At 44.0% G+C, this 17,101-nt stretch overlaps 1 protein-coding gene across 2 annotated transcripts in view; it reads right to left on the reverse strand.

The window, feature by feature from the left end:
- Positions 1-2,742: 2,742 nt before the first annotated feature.
- GCN1 (GCN1 activator of EIF2AK4) overlaps positions 2,743-17,101 on the reverse strand; it is a 78,666-nt gene continuing 64,307 nt past the window's right edge. The window contains exons 42-58 of one of the 2 annotated variants that reach the window (XM_044275420.1): positions 16,893-17,035; positions 16,674-16,791; positions 16,353-16,568; positions 15,684-15,848; positions 15,404-15,565; positions 15,186-15,278; positions 14,948-15,091; positions 14,239-14,508; positions 14,044-14,157; positions 13,728-13,958; positions 11,811-12,004; positions 11,327-11,441; positions 11,135-11,231; positions 10,293-10,441; positions 10,091-10,198; positions 7,880-8,098; positions 2,743-3,242 (exon numbers count right to left, since the gene is read on the reverse strand). In XM_044275420.1, coding sequence (XP_044131355.1) covers positions 3,117-3,242; positions 7,880-8,098; positions 10,091-10,198; positions 10,293-10,441; positions 11,135-11,231; positions 11,327-11,441; positions 11,811-12,004; positions 13,728-13,958; positions 14,044-14,157; positions 14,239-14,508; positions 14,948-15,091; positions 15,186-15,278; positions 15,404-15,565; positions 15,684-15,848; positions 16,353-16,568; positions 16,674-16,791; positions 16,893-17,035 — 2,664 coding nt within the window. In that variant the 3' untranslated portion in view covers positions 2,743-3,116. Of the gene's footprint in view, positions 3,243-7,879; positions 8,099-10,090; positions 10,199-10,292; positions 10,442-11,134; positions 11,232-11,326; positions 11,442-11,810; positions 12,005-13,727; positions 13,961-14,043; positions 14,158-14,238; positions 14,509-14,947; positions 15,092-15,185; positions 15,279-15,403; positions 15,566-15,683; positions 15,849-16,352; positions 16,569-16,673; positions 16,792-16,892; positions 17,036-17,101 lie in introns of those variants that run through there. The other variant, XM_044275421.1, reaches the window with a different exon arrangement.

A 17,101-nucleotide genomic window follows, 5' to 3' on the forward strand; every position in this document is an offset into this window, starting at 1 on the left:
GGAGCTCACGAGCGGACCGACGAACGCTAGTGTGAAAGCAGCCTAAGTGAAGTGAATAAAATACGTAGACTAGCACACTATTTGCCATAAGCATGCTAAATTAGTAGACGGTATGGATTTTTTATTTATTCTGAATGTAATCATTTAAACATATTTGCTTGAACATAAAAAACATCAAATCCATCAACGATTTTGAAATATTGTGATCTGCTCTGCAATTCTATATTTACAGCTCCAACCTGTGGCAAGACTACAACTCCTTGCATTCCATGACAGCCACACGTTAGGAGTTGTAATTCTGCAACAGATGTAGAGCCAAAGGTTGGAGATTAACAGAACGCTAAAAGTAAACGTTATGCCCGATGCATTGCCCTGGGGTATTGGATATTCTGCCAATCTTTGTCATACCACCTACTCACTTATAGTCTGCACTCATCATAACCTAGTTTAGTTTGTGTCTGAAGTGATAATTCAATGAGTTGTCTGAGAATACTGAAGTTCTAACTGATGCCTGCCTCCGCTGTGGAAAGAATACTTACCTGCTTCGGTCCTGCACACTGGCTCCCATGTGTCCACATCTTCCACAGTCCACCGTTTGTTGACTTCCTCACCGGCATGGTCCGCTGTAGCCAAAAACTAGCTTTAGCAGTGATGTGTCTCTTGCGGGCACATCACCACAAAGCTGCAGCAGAGCAGGTGACCATGCCCATGCTGCGGAGGAAGTAAACAAGCTGCAGACTGGAAGATGGACACATGAGAGCCAGTGCACAGGACCAGAAAGGCAGGGAGCAGGTAAGCAGGATTCTTTCCACAGTGGAGTCCGGCTGCAGGCATCAGTTAAATCTTCAGTATTCTCAGACAACCCCTTTAAGGGTTCCTGCACACAATTTTAAACGAGTCTCAGTTTTGGCAGTGGAAAAAAAGACAGTTCTGGCTCCATTTTGCTTCAGTGTTTTCTGAAATGGCTCATTCACACAACTGTATGACTGGGTCTGCATCCCCATCCTGCTGATCCATTCATTTCAATTGGGTCGCAAAAGATGCAGATAGCACACCGTGTGCTGTTCGCATCCGTTGTTCTGTTCCGCGGCCCCACAGACAAGAATAGGCAGTTTCTATATATCACCAGCCCTGTGCATTCAGTAAAATTCGGAACGCACACGGCACGGTTGTGTAAATGCACCCTTAAAGGGGTTATCTGACTCTTTGGAACTGACGACCTATCCTCTGGATAGGTCATCAACATCTGATCAGTAGGGGTCTGACACCCAGTACCCACGCCGATCAGCTGTTTAAGAAGGCCCCGGCGCACCTGTAAGCATTGTGGTCTTCTTGCTGCTTACCCCAGTGGCACCACAACCATGGGACACGTAGCCTAGGCGCAGCTCAGCCCTATTCACTTTAAGAGGATTGGTAATCTGTTTAAGAGACTCGGATAACCCCTTTAAGTTCTTATGGTCATCAGTTTTTGATGTATTTGTTTTACACAAGTGAACAAAAAAAACTGAGGAATCCACAACAGCTCCTAGCAACCATAGCGAAAAACCAACCATCTTTGTGTGTTTCAGTTTTTCATATTATTTTTTTTATTAGTGTCAATGGTACAGGATCTGGTCTTTTCGGTAATGAAAAAAAGCATGCACACGAATGCATTTTCTTTTTATGTCCATACCGTTTGTGTGTGTGTGTGGACCGTATACGGAACTATTCATTTCAATAAGTCTACAAAAAAAAAGTTACTCCGTGTGCATTCCGTTTCCGTACCGAAAAAAATAGAACATGTCCTATTATTGTCCACATTACCTACAAGGATAGGACTGTTCTATTAGGGGCCAGCTGTTCCATTCCGCAAAACACGGAATGCACACATATGTCATCCGTATTTTTTTGTGGACCGCAAAATACATACGTTTGTGTGCATGAGGCCTTGCAATGATTTTCATGTCTGATCCGGTTTGTTCAGTTTTTATTTAATACAACCGGATCCGGACAAAATGAAATGGAAGGGTTTTATTAAGGTTTTGAGATCCTGTGCCGGATCTCAAAACCTGAAGGAACACAACGGGGCCGCATTTTACAAACATGACCATATTTTGCTGTTTCCAGATCAAATTCATAGGAGGGAATTTATCATGAGTTACATTTTTGAGGTTAGTTTTTCAGTGTTCCCATAATTTTCAAAAAAAATTAGCAAACGTGGTACACTGATCGATACATTTGGCACATCTTTAAAGGGATTCTGTCACCACTTTTTACCCTATAGAGATGCGGACATGCACGGCTAGATCGCCGCTAGCATGTCTGCAATATACCTGTCCCATATCTCTGGGTGGTTTTATTGAGTGTAAAAATTTATTAGATAGATAGATATATCTATCTGTAAATCAGCCTGGTAAGGAGAGCGAGCCCGCGCACCGCGAGATTACGGCGATCTGACTTTGTGAGCATGGAGATTCCTGGATACAGGCGGTGCTGGGCTCCTTCACAGGGGGCATGGCTGGGGTGCAGAACGGTTAGTGCAGCCCCTTGGGCTCCTTACCAGGCTGATTTACATATATATAAAACCACTCAGAGATATAGGACAGGTATATTGCGGACATGCTAGCGGCGATCTAGCCGTGCATGTCCGCATCTCTAAGGTAAAAAGAGGTGACAGAATCCCTTTAAATAGAGAATATATGCAACTGCCCTATTGGAATATGCCCTATTGGAATAAATCTGCACTTTTTTTTTAACAATTTGTGTGGGGCATTTCCTACCGGCATTCTCGTGCAAATAAAATTATAAATCCCCCCCGGTCTCTGAATCTATCTAGATATGGAAAATTAGGGTCTCCCTGCCAGGGCATGTGGTCCAGCGTTCATGACAATCTCCATCTCACTCACAAAAAGTCCATTACTATATTTTGCCATAGCCAATACCAATTTTCTTATCACACATTATGTTTCATGACAGATTTTAAGTGTATTTTAACAACTCTTTGAAGGGAATACAAGATAACAGCAATTTAAACTTCATTTAGTTCATTGGGGAGCCAATAGTTTCTGTGCACTACATAATCAGTGCATTTAATATCAAGTAGATGTTCAGAGCGGAAGTGCTGATGCAGCCAATATTCACGTCAGGATAGTTTCATCTATCTGTTCGGTGGAGTCGGGCTGCGCTGCAAGCTTCTTCAGAGATCTCCGGTTGCTTTCATTCAGCATCTCTAAGCTAGCAGTGTCCAGTATCTTTGTTATATCCTGGGGGGGAAAAAACACATTAATAAATATATCTGTTGTGTACATACAGAGCTCAGTTTAAGGGTACATTTACACGACTGTACATATTTTGCAGTCCACTTTTCTAAAGTGTTGAGAAAAGGGGCAGTGCTTGGCAGGAGGGGAATTTACTACAACTTATGCCAGAAATTGTCATAAGTTATAGCTGACGTCTAAGTCATCCCATAGCGGATGCACACTTCAGTTTCTGGCATACAAACTGCCAGGAGCATCTTAATCTGAAGCACAGGGATCAAGGCTGGTGTATGGGAAAGCCAGTCTTGATAAATGTCCCTCGGTGATGAATTTGGCACTTCTTCTGGCTCTCTGATCTAGGTTCAAGATGCCTTACATTTCGAATTTATTAAAAGGTGTCCTCCGGCACTGAACTTAGGACAGGTCATCAATATCAGATCGGTGGTGGTGCTGGTGGAAGCGGCTTTGTTGTAGCTCTGATACAGTAAACAGGCAGAACTACAGTGTAGTGGCCAGGGCTGGTTGCTGCAGCGCTGCTTCCATTCAATAGAATGTGATAATTTCAGCAGCAGGGAAACCAAAAGAAGATGTACTGCACATGTGCCGACTATTAAATCTACAGAGCATGCGCTGGATTACAGGAGCTCAATGAGGATGCCTGGTCTAGTCAGTTGGGAAAGCAGAAGAGCTGAGGCACACCGAGGTGCTGGTGCTAGTGCTCGCCCCTCAGGGCACTGATGCGCTATTTGGCATATTGATGCAAACTAACATCTCATTAACAGCAGACAGATTTTAGCTAGAAAGATATCGCCAGGATCAAACCAACCAAGCAGTCTGCCGGAACTAATTGGGTTGGACCTGCTGACCAGTCCTCTTTAAGGCTACTTTCACACTCGCGTTTGGTGCAGATCCGTCATGGATGGATCCATTCAGATAATACAACCGTCTGCATCTGTTCAGAACGGATCCGTTTGTGTTATCTGTAACATAGCCAAGACGGATCCGTCTTGAACACTATTGAAAGTCAATGGAGGACGGATCAGTTTTCTATTGTGCCAGATTGCGTCATAGAAAATGGATCCGTCCCCATTGACTTGCATTGTGTGTCAGGACGGATAAGTTTGGCTCAGTTTTGTCAGACGGACACCAAAATGCTGCAAGCTGCGGTTTTATGTCCGCCTCCAAAGCAGAATGCATTCTGAGCAGATCCTTTTCCATTCAGAATGCATTAGAGCAAAACTGGTCCGTTTTGGACGGCTTGTGAGAGCCCTGAACGGATCTCGCAAACGGAAAGCAGCCTAAACTGTACCTCTCATTATATGCTGAAATTAAATGTTGTATATAGTTTATTTGAACTTTTTAAGACAATTAAAGGAGTTTTCTCACCTCAGACAATAGGGGCATATAGCTAGGATATGCCCCCATTGTCTTATAGGTGCGGGTCCCACCGCTGGGACCCGCGCGTATATCGAGAACAGAGCCTCGAAAGTGAAGGAGCAGCCACCCTCCAGTCATTTCTTTGGGGCCGCCGAAAATAGCCGAGCGCTGGCTCGGCTATTGCCTTCTGCTCCATAGAAATGAATGGGAGCATGCATCGCGCATACGCGGCACGCTCCCATTCACTTCTATGGGAGAGGCGGGAATAGCGCTTGGTGGTGGATGGAGCTTGGTGGTGGGGTCCTCCAGACACAGCGCTCCCCGCTCCGTTCTCGATATAGGTGCAGGTGCCCGCGATATGCCCCCATTGTCTGAGATGGGAATACCCCTTTAATACATTCCCTAAATTGCTTTCCTAACTTACTTCTGGCCAGATTTATAACGCATAATCATCTTGAATAGATGTTGAATGTGCTATTGCTGCCTCAGGGCGCTCAGCAGCAATCACAACCAAGAAGCATCAATGACATGATCAGTGATGAGCAGGTGTTGTACGTTACCGTGGCAGCCAATCAATGCCCTCCGACTGCTGAGGACAGTGATTGGTTGCAGCAGTCATGTGCTGAATACCGACACATCACCTCTGCAATTAGTAAAAAGGCAGCAGGAGGACCGGACCAACACCACAGAGAACAGCGCTGAAGAAAGGAGCAAGTAGAACATCAACTTTTTTAGACTATTCGAGAACTTCTTTGAGATTTTTATTTATCTCAGAAATCCCCTTTAACCCTTTTCTAACATTCAACATGCATCACGGCACAGGAGGAAGGGAGATAACGACTGGTGGTGTACTATTGGAGCGCATTGATCGGGCAGGACCAGGAGCTTGTGAAAACGACACTATGCCTGGCCCTATCAATCAAAGTGGAGAGGGTGAGGCAGCTGCAGAGAAAGAGGAGCCTCTAGGTGTAATGGCAACGCCCCCGTTGCTCCTAGAGGCTCATTTGCAAATATATATATATATTATTATTTTTTTCCAGCAATGGACACACATATAAACATGGGACCAGCACAAATGCCTTCAGCTGCCAAGCACACATACAACAGGTTAGACGGTTTCATAGGTGCAAATCAGCTGACAGATGCTCTTTAAAAGCAAAGAAATTCAAATTTAGAAAACTTTAGGAGGATAACTGTGTGTGCTTATTCACAGATACGGTTTGTTTCTTGGCTTTCAAAACTTACAACATAGTTATAGAATGTATTGACAACTTTAAACGCTTAAAGGGATTGTCTAAAACTTTTTGAAGTGATGGAATATCCTCAGGATAGGACATCTCTAGCTGATTGGCAGGGTCCAACCCCCTGCACCTCTGCTGATCAGCTGTGCTGTGTAGCCCTGTCACCGGAGCTACAGAACATCGTAATTGTAGTGGACAGCACTCCAGTACTGCTGTGGTGTACTGGTGCCACTGACTTCAGTGTGGGTAGCACTGCATTGACAAGGTCCACTATAATGTTGATGGTGCTGTGCAGTTCCAGCACCACACAGAACAGCTGATCGGTGTGCAGGGTGCCGGACCCCGACTGATCAGCTAGTGATGGTCTATGCTTAGGGTGGGCTATCACTTAGAATACACACACACACATACACATATACACCAGTGGTGTATCTTGGTTTTGTGCTGCCCTAGGCGAGACTAAACTCGGGCACCCCCCTAATATAAATTTGACCCACCCCTTCCTGTCACGGCCAAACCCCTTCCTCTGTAAACCCCACCCCTTCCTCTTTAGGCTCCACCCTTTCCTGTTTTGCATAACAATATTAAGAAATTTATCACGATAACGATATATATATCGCAAGAAATACCAGTTTAAAAGAAAAAACACAAGGGGACGTTATACTGTATGGGGCAGCCTCAAGGAGACGTTATACTGTATGGGGCAGCCTCAAGGAGACGTTATACTGTATGGGGCAGCCACAAGGAGACGTTATACCGTATGGGGGCAGCCTCAACGAGACGTTATACTATATGGGGCACTGGGGCAGCCACAAGGAGACGTTATACTGTATGGGGGGCGGGGGCAGCCACAAGGAGACATTATACATACTGTATGGCATTGGGGGGAGACATTATACTGTATGGGGGGCCGGGGGCAGCCACAAGGAGACACTAAACTGTATGGGGGATTGGGGGCTGCCCGGCTGCCACAAGCAAATAGTGCACTGTGTCTGTGTCATAAATAAAGGTGGTATGATGTCAGACTGTCTATAGTGGCCCTGGCCTCTCCTCGAGGCTGCCCCAGGCCATACAGTCTGTATGGGGCAGCCTCAAGGAGAGGCCAGGGCCACTATAGACAGTCTGACATCATACCACCTTTATTTATGAGTCTCACTCTCACTGTGAACGTGCAGTATTTGCTTTTTAACTCTCTTGTCTCACTCTCACTCACTCCTGTTTGTTCCTCTGCCTGGACCTCAGGATCTGGTCCTGGTCTGGACACTCCTCGCAGGGTACGTAGGCCAGGAGTCAGTCAGGCAAAGTGGCCAACTGTCTGTGTGAGGAGGGAGCCGGTCTGGGCAGACTTTTCCCGGCCGGCTGTGGCTGCCGCTTGTATTTTGAATATTTTGACCCACTGCGCATGCGCAAATAAGGCGACTCGGCGCAGGCGCAGTAGGAGCCGGAATTTTCTGCTACTACGCCCCCTACTGCGCACTGGGCCGGAATATTCTGCTACGGGGCCTGCGCCAACAAACCCAGTCAGGAGCGGAGGGAAGAGACGCACCTCCCACGTCACTACTAGAAGTGACGTGGGTAGCAAGGCCAGGTAGGAAAACAGCTGGGGTCGGGAGGAGATAAGTGATAAGTCACTCCTTCACTATGCGGCGCCGGCGATGCTGCCGCTCGCAGCGGCATAGTGAAGGATCGGATCGATCGGCAAGTATTTGTGTAGGCAAACAAGGCATTTTGCCGCCCCAGGCAAATGCCTTGTTTGCCTCGCGATAGATACGCCTCTGATATACACTGTATGTATGTATGTATATATATATATATATATATATATATATATATATATATATATATATAATATATATATATATATATATATATATATATAAAAAATTTAAATCACCACCAGACAGAATATCTATTTGGTTACATCTTGCTATATTATACATTATATTACAGCTGTGGAAGAAAATACTGAGGTCAGGTAAACCTTTAAACAGCAGAATCTAAGTAACCCTTCAAGTGGATACATACCTGAAAGATGTTGTTGCCTAGTCTCATCTTCAAAAGGTTGACTATGGCCTGGTCACTGTATGCCCGCACACTTGTGTTTTTGTCTTTTGTGTTGTCTAGTAGCACTTTGAGAATTGGCTTAATAGTTAGTGGGTCTAGTGGAGGCAAGTGGTCTTTGTTTGCCCACCAGATCATCTTTTCTGCTATCAACTTAATATCGCTTGACGGATTCTGGAGACACTGTAGGGAAAAATATAAACCCGACAGTAATTCAGTTAGTTAAGTATCAAATAAGAAATGGGCTTACTGCTCCAAAATTATGCAAATTGAGGAATAGTGTCTGTAATAAATATAGGAAACCAAAAACTGCATTTCATTACTCCTGTTATGCAGAGGTGGTCCTCTGGGTTATTCAGGCCGGATTCAGATGTATTATTGTCCATGCTGCAACAGTAACACATTGACCATTTTTTAAACAAAGTGAGGTCCATATGTCCGTGTAGGACATGAAATTTGGTGTCCACTGAAGACAATTGTCTCTAATGGTCTCTGGTCCATGTCCAGTGAGATGACACGGACTAGATTAGCGCATGCCCTGAGTTTCTCCAAATGGACCAGAACAATGCATGCACTGCACCATTGTAAACCGCACTAATGACTTGTAGGGGGTCTGTGTGCCGTCTGTTGTGCACATGGACAGAAAATACACCTGTCGGAATCATGACTTACAGGAATAGAGAAAGGAGTTCTAGAAAGTGGATTCTGTTTGGTTGCTATGAAGTCCTCAGATTCTGAGGTAAAATGGAGGACCAGACCATTGCTTATTGGGCTATGCAACAAAGCGGGTGAGTAGCAAAAGAGAACAGGCCTGCTTAGTGCATCACGGTCTGACAGCAAGTAATCTGTGATTCTCTCATACAATATTGCTCAGGTGTCAGTTTAAGAAAGGAGGTGTACATCCTTAAAGACCACTACTTTAACCCCTTTATGGACATCTTTCAGATGAGCATTTCCAGAGACAAATATATACTCAAAACCTGAAAAACTGAAGTAACTTTTAAATGTCCAGACTAGAGGTGAGTGAATCTAACTATCAGATCGGTGGGGGAGCATACCACTGGGACCACCACCAATTATGAGAATGGGGCCCCCATACCCCCTGAAGGCCCCTTGCTGCTCCCCTAAAATAACCAGAGCGGTCGGTCGCTCCATTCATTTCTATGGGAGTTCTGGATATAGCCGAGCGCTCTACTTGGCGACAGGTGAAGAAGCCCTACTGATGAGATGAAATTATTTGCTCATCTCTAGTCCAGACCTTTTACTATAACAAACTTAATCATTCCCTTAAAAATCCCCTTTTAAAAAATGTAGAATATCTTGCATACAGTGAAAGCTTTACACATTTGAAGACAATAAGAAAATATTAAATGGTTTCCCGGGAGCCAGCAGGTCCAGCAAAACCCACTTTAATTAAAATTAAAGTTTTTTTTTTCTGAGAGACTACAATGATTAGCCATCCTCTGGATTAGCTGATTGGTGGGGCTCCCAAACCCGCGATCCCGCTGATCAGTTGCTTGAGAAGGCACCAGCGCCTGCAATAGTGCAGCGGCCATCTCTCTGCTTATCAAGCACAGCGCCGTATATAGTATAGCAGCTGTGCTTGGTATCGCAGATCAGCCCCATTCACTTCATCAGTCACATGGCCTAGATCAAGCTGCGAAAAGGCTGCAACGCAACTGCCGATGCCCTCTCGAACAGCTGGCTGGCATGTCGGACCCCCACCGATCCAAAGGATAAGTCACCAGTATAAAAAAAGTCTTGGAAACCCCCTTTAACACCCCTGTAGGAGAAAATGTGTAATATACTTACTGTTCAGAAGTTATGTTGATTTGGGGACCAGGTCCGGGACCTAGTCATGTTATGCGCTTCTTTTAAAAATACAGCTTTCATTTGCATGCGCTGAAGAAAGGAATAGTACTAGCCCAGAAGCAGAAATAATGTCCCATTGATAGCCCAGCTGGAAACCTGGTAAAGATGATAATGCCAGTCGAAGCTGGGTTTTCAGAAGAGAAGCGCCACTTGACCAGGTTTTCGGAAAGGCTGATCCATGCAACTTTGGAACAGTAAGTATATTACAAACTTTCTCCAACATGGGGCGTTATTTGTGATTAAGGTGGGTATCCCCTTTAAGTGTGATAAGTATTTATATGGACAGTTGCTTCTTATACGTACCTTTACTAACAAGGTTACCAGTTTAGCGGGAAGGTTTCCATTTTCAGCCTCAATGTAATATTTTATAAGATAACCAATTCCTCGTATTCCACTTACAGCAATAGGAATCTACAAGAAACAAAAATGATCATCATATGATGTGCACTTGCTTCTGTTTCTAGCAGCACAGACTACAATCAAATATTAGAAATATTTGTCTTACCCTATCAGCTGTTGCGTTGCTGTGGACCATAGACTCAACGTTACTGCTGAATTTTGGTGTGCATAATTTTTTTGCTGCAACGTTTATGGCCACAGAAAGAGCCATGCTTCGCCCATGCCTAACCATCCAGTCAATTCCAGTAAAATCAGCTGTATATAGAAAGAGAACCTCGTCTTTACTACAGAATTTCATTGTAGCTACAAACAGCAGACAAGTGAAGAGTTCCATACATATAATAATTGTTTTAGCCATCTAACCCCTGATGTGATATACAGCATTTAGCTACTGCTCTCCACAGCACAAAACTGATGTAGTCGCTAATAGAGACATTATCTTAAAAGGGGTTGTCTCAAGTCAGCTAATTGTGATTGCCCATATTGCCTCCTTTGTTGGCCTGATTCATTTTTCCATCGCATTATACACTGCTCATATCCTGGGGTTACTGACCACCGCTGCAGTGCAGATACGAGGTGGCTGGGACAGGAGCTGCTGCACGTGCGTGCCTATATGCACTCCCACGGACAGGAGAGACTGGAGATTTTTCCTATAGTGTTCAAGCATGGCCACCGATTCATAACCCCTAGAAATAAGCAGTGTATAATGTGATGGAAAAATAAAAATAAAAAATCAAGCCAGCAAAGGAGGCAACAAGGAGAATCACAATACCTTACTAAGCGCTTTGCATTAACTTTCTCTACATGATAAATGCCATTTGATGACGTGACACAACCCCTTTAACAAAAAGCAGGGAAAAATTTTACACAGATTTAAAACTCAGTTTAGATTATACTGCTACGGTACTACATGTGAACATTACAATTATGATGGAAAGGTCTACAAACCCAGAAGGTGCTGCTGCAGAAGTGCAGAAAGTTCTTCTTCTGGAAGATACGCACTAATTTCTCCAAGGCAGCCAGCAGATGCCATGCGTGTAGCATCCTGACAAAGAAAAAAAATGACAAGAGATAACTTTGTAGTCCCTAAATTCTATAATAATACCACAACTATGCATACATTTAAAATAACTACTCTACCTCATCATGTCCCAACATCCCTATTAACATGGTCACATAGCTTTTCCGTATTGCTGCATCCATCTTTCCTCCAGCTCCTTGGATAATGAAACGTACAGCTTGAAGCATGGTCTCTCTGAAAACAACACATCTAGTTTAGTACACATACAAAGCTATGACCCCATTGTTTCATGTACACTACTGTAAAGACACCAGGATCTAAATACAAAAACCTAAAGGCCCTTTTAAGCATGCTTCAAGAATCGAGTACTGCTGATCACCTGACAAATACAGCTCTTATGCCGCACATAAAATCCTTGTTTGTAGTCAGTACATTGTCCTGTGTAAAGAGGGATGTGCTGTCAATAAACAAGGAAACTGCACGGGACGAAAGACTGTAGTAATGATTGCTACCCCATACAGCCCTCAGTAGTTGCTGCGTGTAAATGCAGCTAATGAGCAGACGTTCATAGGAATAATCACTGCCCAACTGTCAAATAGTTACCTTACACCAGAGTCTTCACATAAACGAATGATGTTCAGCAGTTCTGTGAAGAGAGGGTCAACCTTTGTATGGATAACAATAAGTTTGCCCAGGGCGTCTGCTGCCTTGAGCCGTACAGCACGATTTGAGTCTTGTAGAGCTTTGGTAAAAGTGGTTTGCAGTTGTGGCAAGAAAGGTTTTAATGCAATGCCAACCTAAGAAAAGTAAAAAAAGAGAAATTTTATATATATGTGAAAATTTACCCTGTAGTCCTACGGTAGCACAAATACATATGGGTTTTATTTCCCTAGGTACAACCAGAAGAGACAGATTAACAAGCTTAATTAAAAAACTAAATTAAATCAACCAATCACTTGCTAGGTCCACCCATAAAACCCCGACACCAGTGAAGCCTCCTTGTATTACAATGAAGCAAAATATGTAATTAATAAGGGAGGGAAAGATGTGCTGCCTAAGGACTACAGGAAACGAAAATTTCAGGTGGGTAAATTTTCACTTTCCTGGACGTCCTACGGCAGCACAAATACATATGGGATTTGAAAAGCAAAAAAATATTAATGGGGGGGAGGGGGTATAGAAGATGCTAACTCCAGCACTGTTTTGCCAAAAGTAGAGCCCTCTACCTGTATCAGATCCAGTTGATAATGTTTCATGAAGGTGGTGGAATTCGAGGAACAGGTTGCTGCCAAGCAGATCTGGTGAAGGGACAGCTGCGCCAGCTCTGCCCATGAAGTTGCAGTTGATCTGGTTGAGTGCATCTTGATGTTAAGGCGACACTGAATTTCCTTCCATCTTTCTACAGTACTGTGTATCCATCTGGCAAGAGTGGCCTTGCTCGCTCTGTTACTCTTATTTGGACCATGATGCTGTACAAACAGATTCTCTGCCAATCTAAACTGTTCCGTCTTCTCTAGATAACACAAGATAGCTCTTCTTACATCTAACAGATGAACTGATGCCCGTTCTTCTCCAACAGGATCTGGACATAGCACTGGAAAGCCACCATTGGAAGGGATCGAGGCATTGTTCGAAGAACCAGACAGTTACCCATGTCTCTAAGACCATTAAGCAGCCGTATAATATTGTCAGGACAGATCCTTCAATTCCAGCAGATAGGCTCAGTAAGGAGGCAGATAACAGCACCTTGCAAAGGGTTAACCTCTGTGAAGTACCTCCAGCAGACAGTCAGGACCGCAGGGCAATAAGACTTCAGATAAGCCATCACAGGCCAGCAAGCCATACTTACTCTGACAGGCAGAGGGTTGAGCGGTCTGGCAGAGCACGCCTACAGCTTGAATCTTCCGGAAAGATTTACTGCACACTTCCTGTCACATGGCCACTGGGCTTCCATGCCAGGCCTTCATGCATGCTCTATTAGTCCTGGCTCCCCACAGCCAAACAGCGCATGAACCAGCATCCCTGCACTTGCTGGGTAATGCCCGCTCTCAGTCTGGCATGTGTGCACAAACTATGGCGCCTCATACACCGAGGAGGAGGTTAGTGATAGCGCAGTGCGGCAAGGGACATGCCCTGTGTAAAAGATGTGCGGTGGATTACCACCCATGGAAAAGCACCATCTTAGTACACCTTCAAGCTGAGGGACAGAGAACGCTCTCTGTATACAGCTTGGAAAGTTCTATATCCCTCCAGGATACGACATCTGTCTCTTCTGAACCTAAGAGAAAAAAAATACAGGGAGCCTTCACTGGTTTCGGGGTTTTATGGGTGGAACCAGGCAAGTGATTGATTAATTTAGTTTTTTTAATTAAGCTTGTTAACCTGTCTCTTCTGGTTGTACCTAGGGGAATAAAACCCATATGCATTTGTGCTGCAGTAGGACGTCACACATGCATACACACGCATATACACACACTCAAACGATTGTTAACAAACGGTATTTTTTATGGTAAATATTACTTTAGCTAGAAGAAGACTCAGGGTTTCCAAAAGAGCCACTTTCACGCTCCAGCTGAAACGATCTCCCAAAATACGGATTAAAGGTCCAGTGATTCCAATCACAGAAGGCTGCAAAGCTTGTGCAGATGTCAATTTAATAACCAAGCCCAATGCCTTGGTGGCCTCTTCTTTCTGATCTGGGTTCCCAGTAAGAACACCTTCTCTTAGCACTGGCAGAATTGATGTTACCCCCTAAAACAACACAAAGAAGTTTGAGATCTCATTTCAGAACACGTTGGTATTGGCTTTTGTTACAACCAGATGGCTATTCTTGTACCTTTTTTGGGATACAGAATCCAGGCACATTCTCTCCTTTGGCATCGTTTCCCACCATGCGAATATCTCTATAGAGGTCATCAATCAGTGACAACTGGCTTCCAGCATCTAATTTCTACAGAGAAAAGGAGTAACAGTAAAATAAAAAAACAGTCTGCTTTGCTACTCATGCACATAAAGAGGTTCTTCTACTCACTTTAGTTATAGCATTTAGCGCATCCCAGCTTTCATTCAGAACTACACTGTTAGCGTCATTAAACAACCGCATGAGTCCAGAAATCAAGCTCCTGAGATGTGCCGAGTAGTCCGCCTTGGTTTTTGCGCAGTAGATATTGAGTATAATAACAGCTGCTTGACGCATTCCAACATCAGAGCTGCGAGTGGCTTCCAGTAAATCATCAATTACGATCCTCTGACCCACATCATCTTCCACAGACAGGATGACAGCTTGACAGTTTGCCAGTTCCTAGTTCACAATATAGTTATAAACAATAAAGATTGAAAAGAATTACAAATATAACAAAATTACTAAAATGTATAATTTCACACTATAAGCATTAACGGTCCTAAAACAAAAAAGGTATAAATGTCCGAATGGATAAAAAAAACTGAAAAAAATAAATGTAGAACTAAAAGGTGCCCAGACAAAAGAATTGACTTATTTGTAGGGTAGTGCGCCCAATGTCTGGATCCATCATTTCCATGGAAGATAAGATGACAACTGAGGTGTTTGGCAGCAGCTTATAATCCTCTCCCCACTGAGAAGATATGCATCCTCAGGGCTGGGAGGACAGCCATCTAAGGTATATGGACACCTTGACAATGCCAGTAGCCAGGCTCCCTGGGGCAAAGCCAAGGACAGTACTATCCACCTATGACACAGCATAGCTAATCACCCTACTTACCACTTGCTGGTTCTCTTTTCCTAGTTGCGCTTTCAATGCTGACATGACAGCAGGAAGGATGACATTCAGATGCCTGGTCAAAGCATCACCTGCCACTGCTGAAAGGAACGCAAGCACACGAGTGTTCACTGGGGGACTTGTTAGCTACGAAAAGAAAAAGAAAAAACTGTAATAGGAGCCACCGAGGCAACATAAGCATGTTATCTGTCACTTATACCAAATGTTTTAAGCAACCCACCTTGGGAACAAGGTAGGGAAGTACAACACGACTCTTCACTGCCATAACCTGCTTAAGTCCATCCAAGGCAAAGTCTGACATTTCTTCATTTTCCTAAATTGGAGAAAATGCAATAATGTAAAAACATGAAAAAAAAAAAAAAAAATGCTCAAAGCTATACCAGCCTTAGGTTGTATGGGGCTGGGCTACATTGGCTAACTTATTTTCATTTGGTTTACCAATTGATCCAGTAAATATGGCAGAATGTCCTCCAGGGCTTGGTGACCAATGGTAGAGTGTAACTGCTCAAACGTTTTGGCTGCAGCCTCTCTGACTTCCTCAAGGGGATCACATAATGCTTTTCTCACAGTTGGGAAAAGGGACTCCGAGAAAAAGAGCACCTGTAAGAAGTGGGAGAGTAAAACACTAAGGGTACAAGGAAAGCCTAAGAAACTCACAGCCTCCATAACACACTAATAGTAAAAATAAGTTGCAGAAAATCTTTGTTCTGTAACTCACCGCATCCCTGCTTGTTGATTTCATTATCTCGCTTAAGCCTATACATACACCCTGCCTTTCATCACTCTTGTCAGATTTAAGACCATCTTCCAAAATTGGAATTATCTCTGGAAGTATTTTCTCCCCAAGTTTTCGGGCAAGGTCTCCAAGTGTTCTGGCTGCAATCTAAGACAGAAAAAACAAATTCTTAATTAAGCACATCATATACATTATGCAGATTCTATTGTTAAAGGGGTTTTCGAGATTTTTGAATTCATGACCTATCAGTATCTGAGCCGTGGGGTCCAACAACCAGGAACCTGCCGATCAGCTGCTTTAGAAGGCACCGCCAATGTCAGTGGCACCACGGCCTTCTCTCTGCTCACCAAGCACAGTGCCACCCATTTGATAGAGGCTCTGCTTGGTATTGCATCTCTGCCCCATTCACTTCTATGGGGCTGAGCTGTGCCTAGGACATGTGACCTATAAACGGGATGTCACATGGCCTAGGAAAAGCTGTGAGAAGGCCGCGGTGCTACTGCAAGCACCACTGCCTTCACAAACAACTGGTTGGCGGGGGTGCCTGGTGTCAGACTCCCACCGACCAGATACTGATGACCTAGTATAGGTCATAAGTTTAAAAACTTCAAAAAAACCTTTATAAGGGCAGAGATCCTTAAAGGTGCTCACCGTTCTCTTGTCTGCACAAGTGCTGGCTAGAAATCCTAGCAGTAATGTGAAGAGAGTAGGCAGAATTTCTCGGAGTGTGCGTGGTGTGTTTGAAACAACAATCTTCCAAACGTGCAAAGAAGCCTGACGAACAACTAGCTGTGTATCCGAGCGTCCCATGTACAATCCAGCAAGGACACGGTTTCTCCTTTCGCCTCCAAGGGCCGAAATGATTGCCTTAAAAAAAAATTGGCTTTAATTAGGAAGGGGACTGAAAATGTAATATAAAAACTTATCACTTAGGACACGGAAGTGCCATGGCACAAAACTACCTAAATTTACCTTTGTGGACTGAGCTGTCCCAAAGTTGTCATCTTCAGAGGCAGTTTCTGTAGTCATTTTTCCAGTCACACCAGATATGTGAAATAGAAGGTCACCGAGAAGTTGAACAGAGCTAAACCTGATGATGAAAAAGAACACAAGATATTCCAATCCCAATATGAGACAATATAAGATACAACTGCATTGTCTGATCATTTAGGATTCCGCACAGACATTTACCTTATTCTCCACAGATCATCAAACAGGCCCTGCTCCAACTGCGGCAGGAAGAGAGCGATAGCTGTCTCTGCATACATGCTGATTACTCTTTGACCCGCGCGCAGAGCTGTGTCACGTACAAACTCATTTTCATCAGCCAGGGCCTGCAATGAGAATTTTTAGCTTAGAAAAGACAAAGTGTCCCAAAATTGTGCAAATATGCACACACA

Source organism: Bufo gargarizans, chromosome 1 (assembly GCF_014858855.1).
Source record: "Bufo gargarizans isolate SCDJY-AF-19 chromosome 1, ASM1485885v1, whole genome shotgun sequence".
NCBI classification, from domain to species: Eukaryota; Metazoa; Chordata; class Amphibia; order Anura; family Bufonidae; genus Bufo; species Bufo gargarizans.